This window comes from Manis pentadactyla, chromosome 12, assembly GCF_030020395.1.
Source record: "Manis pentadactyla isolate mManPen7 chromosome 12, mManPen7.hap1, whole genome shotgun sequence".
NCBI lineage: Eukaryota > Metazoa > Chordata > Mammalia > Pholidota > Manidae > Manis > Manis pentadactyla.
In genome coordinates this window covers 72,684,004-72,707,955 of record NC_080030.1, presented here as the reverse complement: position 1 = coordinate 72,707,955, position 23,952 = coordinate 72,684,004, and the positions used below count along the sequence as shown (strand labels likewise).

Sequence of the window (23,952 nt, the reverse complement as noted above, 5' to 3'; positions counted from 1 at the left end):
CTTATCTCTGGTAATCTGCAGGGCCAATTTTGTCATGTATACATGGAATATTTTGGGGCTATTTCTTCTATTCCAGAGTTGTTTTAGCCTATCGCTGTGTAAATATCACTGATTTATTAAAGCTTTATAATATATCTTCATATCTGGTGCTACAAATCTTTTTTCCAGGTTTTTCTTTATAAGGAATGTTATGTCTATTCCAGGTCTTTTGCATCTCCACACACATTTTAGACTCAGCTTATTGAACAGAAAACCCTGATAGGATTTTATTGGAATTGTGATTAAAAAAATAGATTTGTATTGAACTGACATTTCCAAAACATTGAATCTTCATATTCATAATTTATTTAATACCTCTTGATAATTTTAATTTTCTCATAACTGTTTTGCACTTCTTTTGTTAAACTAATTCTTAGGCATCTTTTAATTTGTTATTTTATGTGGTATTTTTTAAAGTACATGCTCTTAATATTTATTCCTTAATTTTAGAAATTCAGTTGACTTTTATTAATCTTCTATTCAGCAACTTTGCTAAAGAGCTTTTGTTAATGGTAATAATTTTTGTGCAATTTTATTTTTTCAACCACATTGTCTAGTTTTGTTTCTTCCTTTTCAGTACTTAATCTTTCATTACTTTCTCTGGTCTTATTCCTCTGGCTATTAACTCTAGTATAAAGCTGAATAAAAGAGAGAAGAGTGGGCAACTTTATCTTATTTGTGATTCTTAAGAGAATGTCTATAGTCTTTTATCATTGAGTATGATATTTGCTGTGGATTTTTGATAGATATCTATTGAATAATTAAGTGGAGTTTTCCTCTTTTCTAGCATACAGGGGGAGAGGGAGGGACAGAGAAAAGTGAAAAGTGAATGATAGTTGGACTTTCAACAAATGTTTTTTTTTGTATCAGTTGTGATGATTATATGTGGTATTCCTTTTTTTTTTCTGTTAATGTGGTGAATTTAAGTCAAAATTAGCTATAATCATCCTGTAGCCAGCTGGATTTGGTTTGCTAGTAATTTGTTTTTTTTCAGGTACTATTTCAGGTATGATAAAAGCAAAACTGGCCTATAATTTTTTCTTTTTTGGTCCTTGTCCAGTTTTGGCATAAAAGTTTTCAAGTCAGTTGGGAAGTGGCCCTTTTTTTTCCATTATCTGGAAAAAACCTTTTAAGTTTTAAATGATCTGTTCCTGAATGCTTGATAAAACACACCTGTTAAATCTTCTGGACCTGTTTATTTTTCCTTTTGTAGAAAGATTTTTGATTACTAGTTAAATTTGTTAATGGAAATGAGACTATTTTGATGTCCCTATTTAAATTTATACAACATGATGCATTGCCATGTTTTAGTTTTTGTTTCTCTGTCTCTCTTTTCCAATTTCATCAAATTACATCTTGGGATGAATAAATACGATTTTCTACCCAAGAGAAATGATATAAGAAAAAAGTGTAAATTTTCCTAAAATTAAAATTTAGGTCCATTGTTGTTATGTTTGTCTATCAAATGTTAGTTTCATATTTGCCTTACCTTTGCCTTTCTTTTAGATTAAATTCTTAATTTTCTCTCATTCTATTATTTTTCTGTACTTATTGACAATGCCATTCTTTCATAATGGAATGAATACTGAGCTCATAAGTGACAAACCCAAAACATTAAGAATCCTTGAAACATTTCTTGAATTTTAGGACTGATTAAATTAAGTGGATTGGGGTCAATTGAGGGCTGTTATACCAGTTTATGGTAGTTAATCATTTATTTAGTAGTGTAGTAGTTCTTTATTCATTTCTTAAAAAATATTTAATTAGAATAATCCTTCTCTACACATACTTGAAAATAAAGTTTAGCAAAGGTAAAAAGTAAAATCTAACCTGAAAGAAATGAGTTTCTACTGAACTTTTAATATCGAATTTGTCTGAAAGCATATATCAAACCAGTCAAGAAGAAACTGGTGTTTCTAAAGTATCTGATGTTTAATGACCCAAAAGTCCTCCCAATTTCTTCCTGGTTTATCATGATAAATCTATAAGAATCTCCAAAGCTTGGGAAGGAGAAGACAGGATGGGAATCCAATCTACCTATGTAAGCAGTAAAGATTTTAACCAGTAAAATCTTCAATAGTGCAGAGACAAAGAAACCCAAAAACTAGAAAAAGTGGGAAAGCAATGAAAAAGATAGAAATTTGGTCCCTGCCGTGGGCATAACTTCCTTTACTGTATTTACCATTTCATTTTTTGTGTAAACTTTTGACTGAAATCTGGTTTGTTAAAATTCTGTTTATGGAATAGTAATGACTGATTTGCTAGGGATCTGGTTCTGTCATGAATATGCCCTATCTGTTTCTGTATGGGTTTCTTGGGAGTATTATTTTTGCAGTATTATATATTAGTTTTGTCACTTTTTCTAATATTCTCAAAACTAATAGAAGTGTATTTTCCCCAAGGGATTCAAAAGAACAACAAATATCTGAATTTAGGGTGAAGAAAGTTTCAAGTGGGAAAGTCCAGAGTACTCATTTGAGAGTCAAGACTTAACTCCAAAAACAATTCTACTATCAATTATGTCTGAAGTTAATAAATTCATTAACTTATCTTTTCATTTACTTTGTAAATGATTTGGTAATCCTAAAGTGAATTTGGCAATTCTTCATCCTTTAATAGTTAAAATGATTTCAAGTTATAAAGGTAGATATTTCAAAACTTTTACCATTAGCAAATGTGAACCAAAATTAAATTTCTAAAAGTTGTGAAAACTGACAAATGTTCAAAAAGTACAATCCAAAGTAATAGGAAAAATATCCTAAGAAACTAACTATGGTTTAAAACAATAATTCTGTTGACATATCTAATTTATTCAGTTACATGATCTAAACAGTTTACCCAAATCTCCTAATTTGTCATGGTTTACAGGTTGAAGAAAGAAATGTTACAGGTTTCTATTTTGTTACAATTGTACTTTGGAGCCATATAGTTTATAATGATTTATTTCTTTTCATTTTTCTAAATTATAGGGTGGCTTCACTCGTAAATATTCACTTAGCTCAAAAACTGGAACACTTCTTCCAGAATTCCCCAGTGCTCAACACCTTGTGTACCAAGGATGCATTTCTAAAGACAAGGTATCAATTAAAGATACTTCTCTATTGATTTTCTGATATGTTGGTTCCATATCTCAGTTTGCTGGGAATCTCATGGCACTTGCAGGAAGCAGTCAGAAATCTGCATAATCAAACACAATTGACTGATTCATAGGAGGGACAAATGTTTACTAGCACCGATTAAGCACTTTCCAATTAATTATTTACCATCTCCATGATAGTATATAATCAAAAGGTGGTAAAATAAACCCAAAGACTAAAGATTATTTTTTATTTGAAACTTATAACAAGAAAGAAAATACTAGGATGCATCTATCACATACAGTTTCTTTAATTACAAGCTTTGTGCTTTTGATTAGCTCCATTTTAGTAAATAGCCTTAAAGCACTTCTCTAGGACAGAATTTATTCCCAGCACTGAGGGGGAGATACCTAGAAGATCACAAAGTCTCCTTCCAATTCTAAAATTATGTGCTGTCTTATTTTGCAAAATTTTTTTTGAAAGTTAAGGAAGAAATAGCTTTATAGGATTCAGCTTATAAATAATCCTCCAGTATGACTTTTCAGTGCTTCTGTAGTAAAGCCTAAGGCTAAAAAGTCCTCCTCTATTTTTGAACTTCTGGAGTCATTTGCTGGTTATCTACTGGCTAACACCAAAATCCATTATTAAATCAGGGCATAATGATTTCTGCATTCTTCTTTCAATTAAAGATCACTTTTCATTAGAATTTGAGGAAATACTGTATTAAGTCAGTTCATATTTTTGAGGTGCAAAGATAGAGGAGTATGATTCATTAATGTTCAGCTTTATTACTTTAGTAATGAGCTTTCTGTAGAAGCTGGAAATAAAAATAGCACCTTAATTTTTTTAAAAAGTCTATTGATAGATAAGTAGAGATGCAAGTAACTTCTGGGGTTCATCTAATGAAAGGCATATTCTCCCAGTTAAGAATAGGTGGAATATTGAAGATAATTCTCAGATGCTGACTCCAAGCAGATCTGACGTGGGTTCACTTCCTACTGTTTTCCTCTCCTGTCACATCTTTCAGGGTCAGCACATCAATTTTTTAGCTGTATAAGATATACTGTGTGATATTATGACTGAAGATCTGAGATGCCTCTGGTAAACGTTAGCATGGGGCACTTTGTGCAGAAACCTGTGGAAATCAGGGGGACCTCAGGGAACATAGTTCTTTGGGGGAAGGTATTGTTGGGTCACCCTTGTGGACAGGATTGCACATATGCGAACATATCATGAAGACATTTGCTGTGTAAATATACCTGGTGAGGGAGGGAGGATGGGGAGAGCAACACTGAAAAGAAGAAAGGTCAGGGACAAGTTCCAATGGTTTATTTCAGATCCTCTGCTGCCTCCAAGGAATTCCTGTGTCAGCTTGAAAAATGTTCTGTAGATGATTTTGCACTCAACGACCAACATGCTTAAATAACTGCTGATTTTTCAGTTCATTCCCATCATAAGCACCCCATCACCATCATGAGACACTCTTTGTGTCTTGTGGACAGCTGGGTCCTGCCGTTCACTCGTTAGCCCATAGCCAAGTTTCCCCAGGCAACCTGTCAGTTCTTAGGAAGCTGGGTGGGGCTGAAGCTAAGCACTGTGAGCACCTGCTTTCTTGATGCAGGAAGGATGGAGACTGCCCAGGAGTAAGTTGACCCCAGTGGGGCATGGTGGCTGAAGCTGAGGGGCCTGCTTTCTGCCTCATCACAACGTCACTCAAGGCAGTTTTCACTGTCAGCACATGCTCGCTGGCTTTCCTGAAGAGAAGCTTTTCCTGTACTCCTGACCTCTCTAATGTGATGTCTGTTCTCAGAAACCTTGAGCATAAATATGGTTATGAAGAATGCAAACTATACTACAACAAAGATGTATTGTCCTAAGATTATGTAAATATTAAACAAATGTACCAATAGATTTAAAATTTTTGGTTATGTAAAAAAGAATACATTTCAACACAAATAAATGGAAGTACTTGTGAAAATAAAAGCTTACATATATTTTAATCGATTTCAAGGATCAAAAGGGTAATTTTTAACAATAGTTATGAAACCCTTTCTCTCTTTCATGCTGTCATTATCCTCACTTAAAAAATACATCTTGGTGACCTATCTAAAAATACAATATCATTGCCTAACGTATGTCTCAAAGGCATTAATGGTGATATATCCTGCTAGAGGTATCCTGTAATCAGCAAACCTCCTTGGGGGTAGATTGGTAATTTGCATCTCATCATTAAACAACTTTGAGCTAAACCACAAAGATGTGTGCTGTTAGTAGGCTGCAGGGATAAAGATCGGAGAGCAAAGGGTTAGGATTGGACACTAACCCGCATCACCATCCTAGCTACTGTTAGGATAAAAATAGCTAACTTCACTTTCTTAACATGTATTTATGGCTAAGTCCAACCACTTAATTTGTGTTAATTCATTTAGTCCCCATAACAACCCTATTAGAAGTTCTCAGTTCTGTTCTTGTACTGGTCTAGGGTCTTGTTCACATAGACCACACAACTGGTAACAGGGAGGGATATTTCTAGTTTATAAAATCTTTTAATTTGAATATTGTTTATTTTCTAAATGTAATCTAGTTCTAATCTACTGAAAACTTAAGAATATATTTTCAACTTTTAAACTATGCAATTTTCATAAGAGACACTTAATGTTCAATTACTTTTGAGTAAGTGAGTTCTTTGAGATCATTACTAATTTGAGATATTATGTAGTAAGGTCTTACTGTGAGCCGGGCACACCATATGGGTAATATTATTACTGCTCTACTGAGAGGCAAAGCGGCCTGCGGGAAGCAGTGCGGAGGAGCTGGGTGCACTGCTTTAGCTCACTCTGGAACTGAAACTGGAACCGCTAGGCCACGCTGCCCGAGGACCTGCTTAAAATTGATGGAAGAGTTGATGTATTTTACTATTTTACATTTATTTCTCTAATCAAATGTAATTTTCTTTAATAATAAAATTAAAACAATGTTTGGGCCCTAAGCTCCCTAAAAGTCTCACCTTTTTCAATCGTCCTTATCATTCTCTACTGTAATTGTCCATTTGATTGCCTTTCTCCATTCATCAGGCAGTGAGCTCCTTGAAATAAGAATTGTGGCTTTATTTTTGATTCCTCAGCATGGAGAACAATGCCTGGTACATAACAGGAGCTTAAAAAATGTGTATTGAATGAACAAATGAATGCATGGAAAGAAGAAGGCAGTGTCGAAGCAGTGTTAAGGTTTTTCTTTCTTGAAATAGGTTGATACCCTTATAATGATGTACAAAACTCACTGCCAGTGCATCCTGGACAATGCAATTAATGGAAACTTTGAAGAGGTAAGGCTGACAAAGAATGATTTGCTGACCATATTACATCTTTCTTATCCTGTTCTTTATATGAGCTCATGTTGAGAAAAAATTGTAATGTAGTGATTCTTTCTTCTGCAACTAGATCCAGCATTTCTTACTACACTTTTGGCAAGGAATGCCTGATCATCTTCTTCCCCTGCTTGAAAACCCTGTTATCATTGACATTTTCTGTGTTTGTGACTCAATTCTTTATAAGGTAAGTTTTCTTGGGTCTCTTCAACACAAATCATATATTTATTTAAAGAGCATTCTATATAAATTTTTGCAATGTATTTTCCATAAATTTGTTATTTCTGGCTAGAGATCCACTATTAATTTTACTTCTGATGAGAAAGCAAGCAGTTTAATAGTATATATATTTCATGCAAATTTATATTAAGTGAAACACAATAAATTTCTGTTTACCATTAAGAATGATTCTAAATGTGATGTGCTAATATATGAAAACTTAATTTTCATAAACCATTTAAGGTGTTTTCAGAGTAAATAACATAACGTTTTTTCCACCATATTAGTGTTTTGGGGAAAGGCAGAATTAAACACTTTTATGGGATTAATAACTTGAAATTATTGGAAATCTCTAATTTTAATGCATTTATCTCCAATTCTGATCTCAAACTAAAGAAGAATCTGCAAATGTCTAGAGAAGGATCATGAAGACATCCTGAACAAGGATGACTTGGTTATCCTTCTGGCCAAATATCTGGTGGGAAAGGGGGCGAAGCTGATTTGCCAACAATCTGTTCCCTAGTCAGAGAAGCAACAAGGTCCAAGCTGAGGGAGAAAAATAGATTGTGATCTGGATATTTTAAAGTGAGTTTGTCTACATTTACCTCCTAAATTGTCATAAGGAAAAACAAAAGATTTCCTTTTAAAACACAATCTAAGTCAGCAAGAAAATTCATGCTAGAGCCCTGTTAAGCATTTAGGAAATAAAACCCTTCTAAGTTAGCTGATGCTATTAGGTTCTCAGCTTTGCAAAGAAGTGAAGCAGAAGCCAGATAAAACCAGTCCAGAAGCAACTTTGTTACCAAGAATTGATAGGTAGGCTTGAACAGAATGGGGTACCCATAGTTTCATCCCCCATTCAGTTCTTGCTCACCCACTGATTAAGAAAATGAAAGAGTAGTACAGTGTATTCTCCACCTTTAGTTCAAGTTGAAGAAGGACAAAGGAGGTGAGGACTGTCTTACTTTCCCAGGTCAAGTAAGAAAATCATTATTCAGAGAGAAAAGATTTAGTTTGCACTCAGTGATTGTCTGCAATGTCTAATACTTGAAGAAGTAACCAAAACGGGGAAAGAGGTGGCTCCAGGAGTAAGTATATAGGAAAGACCTGGGACTCATGCCCGCACATTTGGCACCATCAAGGTAAAGCATTTGTACCATCATTCAACACCTCCAAGTCATATCCTTAAAGCATACTTTTTTTTCTCTTCCAACTGGTCTATTTCTTTGGGTCCAACACAAAAATCCTCAATTTAAGTACCTTTAAATGAATCAAGTTTTTCCTCCTCACTGTGGAACCAGGGAAGGACAGTGAGCACTATAAATAGAGCAGTGTAAAATGAGCTTCTGCCAAGATCTTCATTACATCTCTGGAGGGTGGTCAGCTTTTAGTCCACAGAACAGTATGTGATTACCAAGGCCAACTCATTGGTAACTAATATGCTGGGCACATATACAATACTGCCTCTTACGCCTGAATACATGTGCATTTTGAAGTAGGCTACTCAGGGCTTTGTAAACTAGTGTCTACCCACATTTTGAAATATTTTCTCCACTAGATTTCTTGATCCTCTCCTCCAGGCTGGCCCACCCAGTTTATTAGCTAGCTTAGGGGGTCTGCACTGCTCACATCTTATCTGGTTCCCCACCTCTTTTTTCTGTCATGGTTTATCCTGAGCTGGAATAAGTCAGCCTTATCTAATTTTTTCTTCCTACTAGTACTCACTAGTGGGTAAGGCTCAGTCCAGTTCTTTCTTTTCAGTATTCTTCCTGTTCTGATAACTAGCTCTGCTGTAACCAGTACAATTGCTTAACCTCGTCCTGCAATGATTAGCTTTCCCTTTCCTCTGCCTTTTACATACACACAAGCATACTACTCAGACATATGCTCATCTTAGAGATAACGCTATAACTTTCAGAAAAGAGTTAATATGTTATTTTCTAGAAAGCTAGGAATAGAAAGTAATTGACAAAACTAAGTGTCTTGCTGTAAAAATGCTAAGTAAGGATTTATGTTAACTCTCCTTTGCTGTGATTAAGGTTCTTACAGATGTACTCATTCCTGCAACAATGCAAGAAATGCCTGAAAGGTAGGTTCAGTCAATAAAATATGATAGTTTTTTAGTATAGGGCTTAACCTAAAACATATGTTAAAGAAAAAAATTAAGTAGAAATTCATTCATTTTGCCAAGATTATTTTCCTGTTCTTGTCCCTTTGTATTATTAGTTGGCAGAGATGTGCCTCAATGCTTATTATATTCAAACCTCAGTGGAAAAAATTGATGGAACAATCCTGAAATCCCTTTAATTTGAGAGCTGCCCTCATGAAAAATAAACCTTGTGTAGTTGACCTTCAAGATACTGAGAAAGTGCTTCATTGGGAACTGGCTAGAGGAAGATAAATAAGAGTAATTGATGAGAAATAACCACAATAATGAAAATTATAAGGGAAATTATTTTGTTTTTATTATTAACTTTGGTTTTAATTGTAAAATCAGTAAGTAGCATAATGGAATTACCACCTTCTTTCTAAAAGAAATAAGATATCAAATCAATTATATTCTCCATGATGTATATTACATCCCCAACTTATTTATTTTATAACTGGAAGTTTGTACCTTCTGATCCTCTTCCCAACTCCCTCTCCCCTGGCAACTGGTGACAAATGATAATGTAGACTTACTGTTGTGATCAGCTGACAATGTATTGAAGTATCAAATCACTATATTGTACACATGGAACTAATATTGTATAGTGACTATACATTAATAAAAAATATCAAATTGAAATGATACTTGAACATTTTTCACAAAGCCTTTTCTGATGTGAGAACAATAGAAACTTGAAAAAAGAAGTCAAATTTTTCTTTGAAAATGAAGTCTTATGAAATAATGAAATTTATTTTAGTATTTTGGAGCACAAATACATAAAGGAGTGGACATAGTTGATGCTCAAGAAAGACATGATTATCAATAAAACAAATTTTATTTTTGATTTACCTCTTCTTCTAGATTTGTTTATTTATTTATATAATGGTTGGTATTGGCCCAGTCAACAGTTTCTTTTAATTTTCAATATGCAGTCTTTAAACATCTAATCTGAGCTCTGATTTAGGTACACTTTACCCTTCTATATCACAGCAGAATGGCTGTGCTTATTTGGTGGCAGGCATCCAGTCATGTAACTAATGGTAATAATAGCTGAACTTTACTAAACACGACATGAACTTTGAGACTTCACATAAATTATTTTACTTAATTCCTACAACCGCCTGAAGTGGACAATTTATGTATTTAAATCTTAAGTATGCAAGTAGTTCATGTTTGTTATAGACAACAAGAAACATGCATAATACATTCTAAGAATCACTCACAATCTCACCACATTCTTAATGCCTTTAGGTTATCATGTCACAGACTTTTTATTTGGAATATCTATAAACAGACACATTTCATAAAATGGAACCATAGTATACATACTATTGCAGTATACTGTGAAAATCTTTCCGTAGCAACAAATATAGATCAACGTTATCCTTTTAAGTGGTTACGTAGATTTCCAGCATCTGAGAAATGCTGTGCTTATCCAGTTCCTTATCACCGAACAAATGGACTTTTTTAAAACACAACTTGTCAGAGTATTTCAAAGTAGCTGTTATGATCCCAAATTCACAAATGAGGAAATGGAGCAGCAGGTTCATTTATTTGCCTAGAGTCTGCTAATTAGTAAACAGCATAGCCTACGTTTTAATTGAGGTCTGTTTAACTCCAAATTTGGTTTGTTCTTTTTCCTGTGTCATGTCACTTCTCCCTAACATATGCACCATCCCAAATTTCAATTTAAATCTGTTTCATTGAAATATAGTTTTGTTGAGATATATTGTTAACTGACTTTAAATTTTGGTATTTTTTTCATAATATATGCACAACATTTGCAATTTTCTAAATAGACTCCAATAATGAGAATATTTTTGATAATTTATCCCATACAGTTATATTTAGATTATAAAAATATGCTATTAAAAGCTAATATTAAATATCTGAAATGATGTTATAATCCTTATAAGATGTCTCTTGTAGCCAAGATATGCAAAATTAGATACACCCTTATATTTCCCATAACTATTTTATAGGACATGATTGAATCATCAGTTAACATTAATAATAAAGTATTATTTATTGGTCACTCTGCATGCCATACTTTAACCTGAGTGCTTGCAGTGAATTACTGCATATAAGCCTCATAATAATACTGTGACATGGATACTATTCTTATTCCATTTAACCAACAAGGAAGCTGGAGCTTGAGGAGACTGAGCATTTTGAGCAGGATGATAAAAGGCAGATAGACCAGGCTGAGTCTATATGACTTCAAAATCATATTCTTGCAAATTGCAATACTAGTGTAGCTCCACTAAACTACATTTATTTAATACATTTTGAACAATTTAGCATTTAACACATAGCTTGTTTTTTATAGCTTATTAGCAGACATAAGAAATTTTGCTAAAAATTGGGAACAGTGGGTTGTTTCATCCTTGGAAAACTTGCCAGAAGCTCTAACTGACAAGAAAATACCTATTGTGCGAAGATTTGTGTCTTCTCTGAAACGACAAACATCTTTCTTACATCTTGCTCAGGTACGTTGGTAAGCCGGGAGTATTTGAGCCACCCAATCAAAAAAAAGTCATCTGATAGCAGACTGACAAACTTAGTTTGGAGACTGTCAACAGCAGTTAAGTGCAATGCGAGATCCCCGAGTGAGTGCTAGAGCAGAAAAAGGACATTAATGGAAAAACTGATGAAATTCCAATTTTGTCTGTAGTTTAGTTACCAGTATTTTACTAACATTAATTTCTGACATTGGTAACATATAATACTTATGTAAGATGATAACATTAGAAGAAGCTGGATAGATATATAAGGAAATACCATCTTTATAACTGTTTTGTAATGATAATTTAAAATTATTTCAGAGAAAAAAGTAAAAAAAAAAAACCTTCTGAATGCAAAGTGCAAAACTCTCATTTGCCCAATGAATCCAGCTAATACAAATTAAGGTTGTGGGGAAGGAGCTCATGTGATACTTGACATTGCAGAACCTCAAAACACAGTACATTTTAAACTGTACAAATTTGGCTCTTTTAAATAAGAAGAAAAAAAGTAATACTTATATTAGGATTAAATGTTTGTATATTTTTCAAATATACTTTCCTTCTTCTCAGATTGTTATAGCTTTATGAAGGTTTCTATACCCCTTAATTTTTAAGACAAGCTTAGGATAGTTCCAGGTAAGAAATACAATATTGCAAATCCTTATTTTATGACCATGGATTAAAACAGTCATTTTCTAATTCCAGAAGTTGTTTTCAAACTTTTAACAGAGATGATCATGACTCTCTGTTATTGCTTTTAGTCTTAAAACAACAGTTATAAGTGATATTGTTCCCTCAAGAAACTATTTCTGTAAAAGCTAAAACTATCTTTTAGATAGATAATCAAGGATATAGTTTAGTGTCTTTCTTACTTTCTTTATGCAGATTGCCAGACCAGCTCTCTTTGACCAGCATGTTGTGAATTCTATGATAGCTGATATTGAAAAAGTTGATTTGAATAGTATTGGATCTCAGGCCCTTCTCACCATTTCTGGCAGCACAGACACTGAATCTGATATCTACACTGAACGTAAGTCTTCGCTTTGTTTAGAGCAGCGTTTCCCAACCTTGGTGCTCTTGACATCTTGGGCAGGTTTACTCTTTGATGGGGTTCGGAGGGTGCCGTCCTGTACTTTGTAGGATGTTTGCAACACCCCTGGCTTCTGCTCATTAGATGCCAGTCTCAGCCTCCCCCCGCTGTTACGACAATCAACAATGCCTCCAGACATTCCCCAATGTCCCTGTGCCCTACAGAATCATACCTGGATTAGAGAAACATTTCTAATTTAAAAAATTGTTCTCTATTTAAAAGCAGTTGTACCTACTGATTGTGGAAAAACTGGGAAATATAGAAACTATTAAGAGGAAAGTAAAATCCATCCATAATTTTATTGCCTAGAAGGAACTAAAATAGAAATAATCCAGAAATAGTAAAAATGGTTCTGAGTTTTGTGAATTTTCTTTCAATTCTACATTGCACGCACACACATTTCTATGTGCTTTACACTCTGGGCGTCATATGGTGGAAGATGAATATCAAAATGATGTCTCCATGTGGCACTGAAATTCCCACTCAGCTTTGAATAAGCTGACAGAATTTTCCAGGTTAATTAATATGTGCAACTAGACAACCAGGGTCAATTTCCAAGGGATAAAAGCCTACAGTTTCTCCCAAACTTTCTCTCTGAAAGACAAAAAGTGCAGCCTCTGATAGGCCATCTCATAAATGCTGGACTGCTCTCTGGACAGGCCAACCTCAGCCCTGCTTTTTGTTTCCTAATATAAAATTGTATTACCCTTTGGAATTCAGTAAACCTCACTCTTTAATGAAATGATAGTTTAAACTGCCCCTTTAGTTTTTACATGACAAAAGATTATTCACGTAAGTGGCTCAGTTCTGCAGGGTGGAATTTAATTTCTACTGAAAATTTCAAAAAGCAAGAGATCCAGAAGTATAGCTTAGTTTATTCATTAGCTTTCAACTAATCTGGTGCTTTTAATGAAAGCATTGGAGTAAAAATGAATAATGAACTATGTTGACAACTTACTCTTCCCTAGTGTACACCTGCTTATATAACATATAAGCCTATATTACAATATATACCAAAATACATATACTTATGATTAAAATTTTGGAAAGTAAAAAACTAAATTTTTTTTGTTATTGTTCTCAGTATATGAAACCAATTCCTTTAACACATTTAATACTCTATCCGTCTTTCTTTTCTATGCTATACAGTTAATGATTCTTACCTTTAGGGTTCAAAGTAGAGCACAATATCTTGCTTCTTTTCTCTCCTTTTTTCTATGGCAGATGACTCTATCACAGTTTTCCAGGAACTGAAAGATCTCCTTAAGAAGAATGCCACCGTGGAGGCTTTTATTGAATGGTTGGATACTGTGGTAGAACAGAGAGTTATTAAGGTATTTTTCAATGACAGATTCAGAAAACAAATTTTTGTAATATTTGTTTGTAGTAAATGTGAACTGATTGTCACTTCTTGAATGGTGGGGGAGGGGTGTCCAGCTGTGTGTAAAAGTGTTATGAAAAGCTTTTGAAGCCTTACAAATAAGACAGCCCAAATATCAAAATGAGAAATATGCCAGATTTGGGAGTGCTGGGCATGGACTCAATTCTATGTATTGTTTCTTGATGCAGAACCACAAGACACTATGTCATATCAATCAATATTACAGCTGAGGTAGTGAAAGCTAAACTTAGAAGCTGGAAACTTCTGACCCTTTCCTAAAAAAGCAAGTTTCATAAATGCTGATAGAAAATATGGTTTTAAGTATTTACATTTTTTAACAGGAACTCAGTATTTTGTTTCTTCAGCTCTTTTAGTTAACCTTCAAGTCATCCATCATGAAACAAGGCAATAAGAACAAATATATCCATCACTAGTTGGTGTTAGCTATTCCATATCAAGGAAACTAGTTATAGTGTAGAGACTTTTTTTCTCCTGGAAGGAAAACAGATTATCATTCAGGACTAGAGAAGTCAGAGTTAATCATTCACAGAAATATACAACCCTTTTCTAACACTTCACCTTCTGTTCTTTTTTAAGTTCTGTCAAAGGAAAATTAAGAGATAAAATATTTTGTAAATCATTTCATTTTGTTATCCAATTCTATTAGGGAGCAAAACCATACAGATTACAGATCTTTTAATCTTAAAAACAAGACCAAAGACAGACTGAAATTGAAATCCCTGGGAAGAAAATTTTATTTGATGAAATAAATGCATGCCATGCCATCTGTCCATTTGTCAGCTTATCTACCTCTTGATCTTCTGTAGGGTACAGGTAGTAATCAGATGACAAATTTTATAGTTTCATTTTGTTCCTTTACCTTTAGACAAGCAAACAAAATGGAAGATCATTAAAGAAGAGGGCTCAAGATTTTCTGCTGAAGTGGAGCTTTTTTGGTGCTCGAGTAATGCATAATCTCACACTGAACAATGCGTCCAGTTTTGGTACCATATGTGCTTTATGAAATTCTCCTTAAGTGAATGATGTCATTTGTTCCCCCATTCACATTTCCTATCAATTTGTAAACATGTGGCACTATCATTTCTCAAATCTAACTATCAAGTGACTAGAGAATGGTTGTTGTGAGCCTGGGTTTGGAGTCAGGCACATGCAGTAAGATCTGAACATTGCTTCTCTCTGGCTTGGACTCTCCTCAGCTAGTCTGCTCATTGTGGAAGATTGGGAATGTTCCATTCAGAGGTCATGTGCACTTGGATGAAATGCTGCCTATGGAAGCACATTGCATGGTACCCAGTGAACGCTTAATGAATGGCTGTTATCATTACATTCTATCAGTGCTTGGATAAAATTTTCTTTGTTAAACAAATAAACAATAATTAATACATTATTTTTCAAAGACACTACTCTTTGCAACATGGCAAATTTTTGCATTTTTTCTGGGAACCTGTGAAGCTGCCCTATAAGAATCAAAGAGCAGCTTAGAGACATACTCTTCTATGTTTCTGAATCATTTTTCCAGCTCTATGTGACCTGTGGAACAAATTGAGTCAAGTTCACTTCTTCAAAAATTGAATACCTTCTTTTTTCCTAAAATTTCTGGAATTCTTAGTTTGAAGTAATAATGCTCTCTCATGGACAGTTCTGTGCTTAGGAGTTGCATTTTCAGAATTTCTTCACATTATAAAATAGAAATTCTTCCCATTATAAAACTAAATTGTTTTAAATTTAACCTTCAATGGAATTAGATAAAATCAGTGAACTTGTATTAAGAGATGAACAAAATGCATTGAGTATATTGTTGGAAATATCTTGTTTATATATTTAAGGTTTCTTAAAATGCACAACATTGAAGCCTAACTTTATTATGAAAAAAGACCTTTTGTTGGGAAATCTGTTGAATAGTTCAAAGAAGTTTGAGGTTTTCAAGGACATCTTCCACATGAAAATTACTCTTTTTTTTTTTTTTTCAAATCAAAGAGCATTTTGTTTCAGGCTAGAAAGACATCTTCTTACTTGATACTTTTCCAGACCATGTTGGCTATTGTCTAATTATTTAGTACAAAGTAAACAGAAATAGGGCAGAGTAGAGCTCATTCTCCTCAGGTTAAAGCTTATCACACTCCAGTGTGTGCCCTCTTAAAGCATAAAGCATGTCTCACTTTCATCCGTATTTTCCTTTGATGTAATTAGTGGCCAAAGTGCTGGCAGGACAGCACACACAGTGAGCTGGGCAGGCAGTTCACAGAAAGATTAGAGACCCAAGTTAAGCATGTTGGTCTTAGCAGGTCATTTAAAGTCCAACAAGTATTTGTTTATTTCAGTTGCTCCTTGTAAAGTGTTGCGAGATGGTCACAAAGATAACTTGATTTCTCTTTCTCCTTCCTTCTTTTTCTCTCTCTCTAATTTCGTCTTGAAATACTCTGTCCCCACACTCCATTTGTAAACAAGGTTCTTTCCATTTGATCCGAATGCTTCTTGATGAATACATTCTCCTGGCCATGGAGACCCAGTTTAATAATGACAAAGAACAGGAGTTACAGAATTTATTGGACAAGTATATGAAGAATTCAGGTATTTTTAAATGTGTATCTTGTTTTACATATTTCTTTGTTTAAATTGAAGTTCAAAAATTTGTAAGCACACATTCTGTGAGTTTAGAACAGTCTCAGAATTTTTCCACAAACATGTCACCACTGGCACAGTATTCTAACACTGTTGGAGTTAGAAATTTTATTTTCCCCTGTTTATGCATAGAGTAGTCAAAGAACTTTATTGCAAAGTCTGAAGGATACAAAAACGATGCTCTTAACTTCTGAGAACTTAGGTAAAATTGTGAGGTGACTATAATACAAAAAGTAACTATAATTCAAGACCACACATGTGGTATATCACTTTATAAATTGTATAGAAATAAGTTTTATAGAACTTTAGAGAAGAAAGGGAACATATCTATTTGGGATGTGGTGACTTGCATTTTGAAGGCAGCCCTTCCGAGTGGATTATTCAATACAGAACACACCTACACCCACAAATATACAGTTAACAAAAACCAGCACCACTGCCAAGACCAGGGATCCGCCAGCCTTGTTTCCCATGGAAAACATTCTTAGGAGTTTGAAGATTTATGACACAATCCTACAACATTTTTATTTTATTTAACTTGGGCTTATCTACTGGGAATATGAGAATGATGTAGCTTCCCCACTTAAAAAAAATCTTTCCAGATGCAAGTAAAGCTGCCTTCACTGCTTCTCCGAGTTCATGCTTTCTGGCCAATCGTAATAAAGGGAGTACTGTTTCCAGTGACACTGTGAAGAATGAGAGCCACGTGGAAACCACCTATCTTCCCTTGTCATCCAGTCAACCTGGAGGCTTACCCTCTGTTCTGCACTCGTTCCCTGCTGGTAATACAGACAGCATGCCACTCACAGGTATGCTGTGAAACAACCTAGAAAACCAATAGACTTCAGTGTATCTCATGGAAGCCTATTCCTTTGTTTTCTTAAAACTGGCAAGCTCCAGGCATTCCAAGACTAAAAAAGGCTTATCTTAATTGACTTATAATAGAACTTTATAATATTTTTGTGATCTTTTCATTCACATTTTTATCAATACCATTACTAACATAGGTATCATACTTTGACACATGTAGTTATATCAGAAGTACAAGTAATTTGTTACTTTCATTTAGTGGAAGAAAACAGATTAGGTGTACATAAAATCCTTAAGATATTTGAGAGTCAAAAAGTGGGTGGTTTCTTTATTTTCAGCTTTTTAAGAGACTTTATTTCTCATGCATTAAAAAGTAGATTTGGCCATTTTGGGATAACCCTTACAATAATTTTCCTTTCTAGCCTAGGGTCCCCTTTTTGTCAATTTGAATGTTTCATGGCTTGAACTAGATAGTAGGTAATACTTTTTAAGTGTGTTTATTGTCTGATGTCTTTTGTGAAATGCTTTCATACACATCACTGGACACACAGAATTTTAAACCTGGAAGGGTGTTGTAGTTCGGGTGCCTAACTCCACCAATGGAAAATCTGAGACCCAGTGAGTTGGCAACATTCATAACTTGTTGCTCATCAGTGGTGTTTGCATGATGTGTTGAATTGGCTGCTTTGAAGCCATGGTCATTTTGATACTATTGCCTTGTTTTTTACCCTAAAAATCAAACCATTTAACATTCAGCTTATTTTTTAATTATGGAAAAATGTGACCAGCAGACCCCCCTTGCCCTTACCAAGCTTGAGCTCTATACCCATGGAAGCCATCACAGACTTTATTCCATAGTCACCTACTCTAAACATTGTCACTATTGTGAAATATACATGTCTTTGTGATGGTGCCCTTTAAACCTATAATTTTGGTGTTTCCCAATTCCTTTATTTTTGGAGAGTGGAATGAACCAAGTTAGGAAAAGGGTATATTATTAATCTTTTGAATAACTTTTAAAGATATGAGACTATCTATTTTAATATGCCACTAGTGAATACTCTGGTAACTTCTTTCAGGTCAAATGGAGCTTCCTCAGAGTGCGGGCCATCTGATGACACCACCCATTTCTCCGGCCGTGGCAAGCCGAGGAAGCGTCATAAACCAGGGGCCAATGGCAGGCCGACCTCCAGGTGTGGGCCCAGGACTGTCAGCCCCGTTGGACTGCCCAGCATACCCAGACGCCATTTATCCTACTCACCCTCAAGTCAACCACGACTTTTATGGGACCAATTCTAACTATCAGACTGTGTACAGGGCACAGCCTCACCCCCCAACAGGACTCTATTCTCACTGCCCTGAGCATGGCCGATGCATGGCCTGGAGTGAACAGCAGCTCTCTAGAGACTTCTTCAGTGGCAGCTGTGCTGGCTCTCCATATAATTCTCGACCACCTTCCAGTTATGGACTGTCCCCACATGGCCAAGATTCACACAGTATGCAGTTTTTAAACACGGGAAGCTTCAATTTCCTGAGCAACACAGGGGCTGCCAGCTGCCAAGGAGCCACATTGCCTCCTAATTCGCCCAATGGTATTGAAATTTTTAAAGAACTTTTCCTGGTTTTTGAGATGGTAATAAGGCAAAATTAGATATTGATTTCTTCTGAGTAGCATTTAATTCCATGTAAAGTTTCTAAAGATCATAGAATCGTAGACATTTGGAGTTAATTTCTGCCTCATACAAACATATCTCTAATTCTTGTGGTTCTGTTAAGCTGCCCTACTAAATGCAACACATGATGAAAGAGTATTATGTCCAGCCTTATGTGTGAAACCAGCCTTCATAGCCCAAAAAACTAATGTTCTGTCCTTTGAAAATACTTGTAGTGAATACTGTTTCTTCTGGAGAACTAACAGCAGATCTTAAAGATAGGACTGAAACAGTGCCTCCTGTTAGGCTGATAAAACACTTGAAGTTTGGGAGTCAGAAAGACCCGTGGATGTCCTCAGCCACCAAAGCCAGCTTTCTTCAGAGGCTCCTCTTATGTGTTCTCTTAAGTGTAGGCCAGTCCATCTCCAAGAATAAGGAATCTGTAAATAAAATTGGTATTTCATAAGTAGTGAAAGGCTAATAATGCTTTTTTCTCTTCATAGGCAGATCTTGTTAACTTAAATAAGGGAAATATGAAAGTCTTATATCTCAGTAATTAATAATAGGATAGCTCCTGTGTATTTTTTAAATAAAAAAAAAGTATGTGAACCATATCCGTTTATAAGCACAAATCCAACTCTATAGTAAATGTACATATTAATGTAGTATTTACATTTGTGCTATCTTTAAGGCTTTCTCCTATTACCTTGTTCCTTTTTTCCTTCCAGGAATATTCTTTGTAATAAGTTAATGGCGCACTCCTGACATTTTCTGTTGTAGGATACTATGGAAGCAACATAAACTACCCAGAGTCTCATAGACTTGGATCAATGGTGAATCAACACGTTTCTGTCATCAGCAGTGTTCGCTCACTGCCTTCGTACAGTGACATCCATGATCCACTTAACATTTTAGATGACAGTAGTAGAAAGCAGACCAGCTCATTTTATGCAGACACGTCACCTTCAGTTGCATGTCGAACTCCTGTAGTAGGTAAATTGTTTCAATAGTTCTTGAAAACATTTCACAAAGTTGATCACCTCAGGTATGCAGTAGTACTTTGGAAGGTGACTATTGAGGTGAACTGTTGATTTATTCTTTGGATCTGAAATTACTATTTTTGTACTTGTTAGTAACAGTCTCAACATTTCTCAGTATATGTTCCTGTGCACCCTATGGTCTATCTGCTATTCTTTCCAAAAAAAGAATAGCTGTCATCTATTTTGGATGCAAAAAAAATAATATAACCTGTTGAATGCAGTCTAAAAGACTGAAGTTTTACAAGGATGGAAATTATGTGTTTTTCTCATTCCATTTTATTTCCCATTGGAACAAGAAGTAGTCCAAGAGGTTTCTGGACCCCATAATCTCCATCAGTACCCTAAAACCAATCCAAGTTTAAAAAAATGGTGGCTTGTAATGGAGGTTACTATCACTTTCTCAGTTGTATGTAAAATGTGATTAGACACCTCTAGAAAATGTTGCTATTTGTGTTGTTCTGTAGCATTCAGTTTAAGTAAAAACAAGCAAAAACAGTGTGTTTGTTATGAAGCCCCCTAGCACCTTCTTCCAAACATGTTGGTGTCCCCAAGAAAATCCTGAAACTTGTACTAGATGCATCACCAGCAGCCAGCAAAGGGTCTGCCACATAGTAGGAACTCAATACATTAGTGAATATAAAAGGGGCAAAAGCATATGTGTAGACTTAGTTCCTAGTAAGGTATCACAGGGCAAGTATATATGCCTGTAAGCATCAAGGCAGAGAGTTATTGTTGATGTGACATGGCTGAAAGCTTTCAGTGGAACTGACTTCACACCAGCATAAGTAAAGGGCATTGACAACCAAGTGGAGCATAAGGAAAAATGGAATAAATTCCATCTTTCCCCGCTGAGTGTGCTTTTCCAATAATTCAATGGGAAGCACTTCTCTCCTTCCTGAGACTATCACAGACATTCCCTGGGCAGAGTCTAGCAGCTCATCTCATGTTATCTGCAGATGGTCATTGCTTTTAGGTTACTCTAATGAAGCAGAAAATTCCACTTCAGGAAGTTTCCTCACCGTGAGACTAAAATGTACTGTGTTGCTATTGTTACTATTAGTTCTGTTTGCTTGCAGAGATAGTGGAAGCTTTGATGGGACATAGTTTGGGTGTGAGATGGATTCTAAGCTTTAGTTGTCAGAGCTGGCTTACAAGTTGCAAAGAGGGCTTCTGGGTGAAAAGTGGGAAAATAGTAAGTGGGTAAGTAGTGCAAGGGGAGTCAGCACCCACTATATGTTTCCTTAGTTATAAAGCCTGGTTTTTAGTGGCAGAGAAGACCGTAGAAAAATGAAACAGCAATGAAAAGGCAGCAACCATAAATGCAGGAAATGTAGTGTTAGTGAGCCAGTTAGTCATTTTTTTTTTTTTTAAAACCTACTGCTATATGCCAAACTTTATTCTATGTGAGAGTTTCTGTCTGTGAGAAGTTTGCATTGTGGTAGGGAGAGACAAGGCAATAAATATACAAACAAATGCATTTAAAAGATAATTTCAGGTACTGTGAAATCAGTTAAATAGGGTAGAATGGCAGATGGTGATGGAGGTGCTCCTTCTGTTATGGTCCTTGGGGAAGGAATCCTGAGGCAGGAACATTTGAATTGGTAAGGAAGCAATGATGTGACGATTCTTCCTTGGAGTCGTAGGCAGAAGAAACGGCAAGTGCATAATCTCTCAAATGGAAATAAGTGTGGAAAATTCAATAGGCATAAAGAAGGCCAGTGTGTTTTGAGGGTGGTGAATGAAGGGAGTGTAGCAAAATAAATCAGAAGGCAGAGACCAATTCACATAGGATGTTGTGAACCAGGACAAGGAGCTTGGATATTGTTCTGAGAGCAGTGGGAAGTCACTGTAGCATTTGAGAAGGAGAATAACAATGTAATGTTCACTTCAACAAGATTATCCTGCAGTGTGAGAGGGCAGGGCCAAGGTGAGGGTCAGGAGGCCACCAGTTAGAAGCTGCTGTGTTGGTCTAGGTAAAAAAAGATGGTGGTTTGGACAACAGTTGTGGAGGTGAAGATGGAAAGAGGAGGTAGGTTGGAGATATATTTTGATGATAAAGTTGTCTGAATTTAAGTTTGAAATTGAGTTTTCTTTGTGAAGTGTGTAGAAGAAAAAACAACTGGGAGAACAGCCAGGAGGAAAAAATGAGGATTAATCTAAGAAATCATACACACTCAAATTTAATGCAGATATGGGTGCTAAATACAAAAGTAAATACAGACGCTTAAAGTGAACGACATTTCCAGAAACAGAAAATGCCAATCAATTTATAATTGTTTATATTTTCCTTCACAGCATCCAGCTTGCAAATCCCAATTCCTTCCTCCTCATCCCAGTGTATGTATGGAACTCCCAGTCAGTATCCTGCTCAAGAAACCCTGCACTCCCACGGAGCAAGTGGTAGAGAAATGGTGTCTTCTTTACCACCCATCAACACTGTGTTCATGGGAACAGCGGCTGGAGGCAATTAAGCCGACAATGTTGGGTGGGGATTGAAACTTTAAAAATTTCTACTGCTCAAATATTATTCACTCAGACTGCCATTGAGTAAAGAAAATGGAATATGCAGTGGCAGGTCATAGTATTTCAAGTCACTGGTACAGAAGTATGGATTGTCCCACAATGAATGGAGATACTTGCAGCAATTTCCTAGCACACAAATTGTTTAAAAAGTCATCTCATTATTAATCATAGTTTCAAACATTATCAAAATGGAACCAGTGGAGCTTTGAAGATACAAACATTTCAACTATGGAGATTTAATATTTTACTTCCTAATTTATTGAAAATCAGTGTGCTGTTTCATCTTTGGTTTCTAAAAAAGAAAAAAGCTTATTTAATGTTTCAAAATACCTTTAATTTATTAGGATCTCAGAATCATTGTTTACTATCCCTTATTTGACAAAAAGTCAAATGTGTATGTTCTACCTCCTATGGAACTGTTTACAAGGTCAAGACTTAATTCAGTTCAACCTAGACCAAAGTTGCTTGACTTTCAATTCCTGTGCATCAGTGTGATGATTTCTGCTATATAGCAGTATTCCAATTCTATGTAACTGAATGGAGATTATAAATGCTTTCCTTCTTTATTTAAAAAAGATAATAAATAAATAAAATATGAAAATATTTTTTTTGGCTTGGTTGCTGTTAGGGTTTCTGAAGAATGCTGGGGATTTGCAGGCGAAGCTCCTTTTGGTCGAATTGTTTGGTCAAATCACCATAATTCAAGAGCATTTACATATCATATCCATGCATACAAGTATAAGGAAATTGTGGCTTGTAGACTGAAGTCCTATAGATTTGGAAGAAATCTTAAATTGAGTTATTTGCTTTAGAAACTGAAAGCGACTGTTCGGGAATCATCTAGATGCAAAGACAAATTTAGAAGGAAAGTAGTCATTACATATAAATTAATACAATTTGATACACCATCTACAGCTGTTTCTTTTTCTTTTTCATATTTCTTAGCTGAAAGGTTTGTTTTAAAACTCATGGCCTGTAATGGGAAACTTGATTAACTTTACAGATTTCTCCTGTAGTCTTACAGCAGACCTTATGTTATTTCTAGTTGATTGAGTTATACTATAAGCCCCGGGTACATTTTAAAAGGATTTGCAAGCCCCAAATGCCCGTTATACATCATGATGTAATTTGGTAAAGACAAGCTGTGGAACTGTTTTCATCAAGCAATAAACAATTATCTGTGGACTTGTTGAAGTGTTGCTACCATTTGCTCAGTGGTGAGCTCAATCTTCTGAACTAATTGAGCAGGAAAATTTTGCAACAGTAACAAATTATGCAAATAGCACACTAAGTGTTCTATTCTTTGTTGCAGTAATATTATAAGAGTACAAAAGAGAGAGAAATTAGTAAAAGTTTGGTCTGAAGTAGAAAACAAATCAGCTTTAAGAAGTGCTTGAGCATAAGCCTTAAAAATTAAGAACCAAATTTCCATTATATAGTAATTAAACATATATTCAG

At 35.2% G+C, this 23,952-nt stretch overlaps 1 protein-coding gene across 1 annotated transcript in view; it reads left to right on the top strand.

The window, feature by feature from the left end:
* The window catches only part of RFX6 (regulatory factor X6), a 51,615-nt gene extending 28,645 nt beyond the window's left edge, over positions 1-22,970 (top strand). Inside the window, exons 7-19 of the mRNA XM_036925015.2 lie at positions 3,009-3,116; positions 6,364-6,441; positions 6,557-6,670; positions 8,742-8,791; positions 11,181-11,340; positions 12,241-12,385; positions 13,670-13,779; positions 14,713-14,830; positions 16,296-16,418; positions 17,072-17,278; positions 18,359-18,871; positions 19,712-19,924; positions 22,267-22,970. Coding sequence (XP_036780910.1) covers positions 3,009-3,116; positions 6,364-6,441; positions 6,557-6,670; positions 8,742-8,791; positions 11,181-11,340; positions 12,241-12,385; positions 13,670-13,779; positions 14,713-14,830; positions 16,296-16,418; positions 17,072-17,278; positions 18,359-18,871; positions 19,712-19,924; positions 22,267-22,442 — 2,115 coding nt within the window. The 3' untranslated portion in view covers positions 22,443-22,970. The remainder of the gene's footprint in view (positions 1-3,008; positions 3,117-6,363; positions 6,442-6,556; positions 6,671-8,741; positions 8,792-11,180; positions 11,341-12,240; positions 12,386-13,669; positions 13,780-14,712; positions 14,831-16,295; positions 16,419-17,071; positions 17,279-18,358; positions 18,872-19,711; positions 19,925-22,266) is intronic.
* Positions 22,971-23,952: the final 982 nt, after the last annotated feature.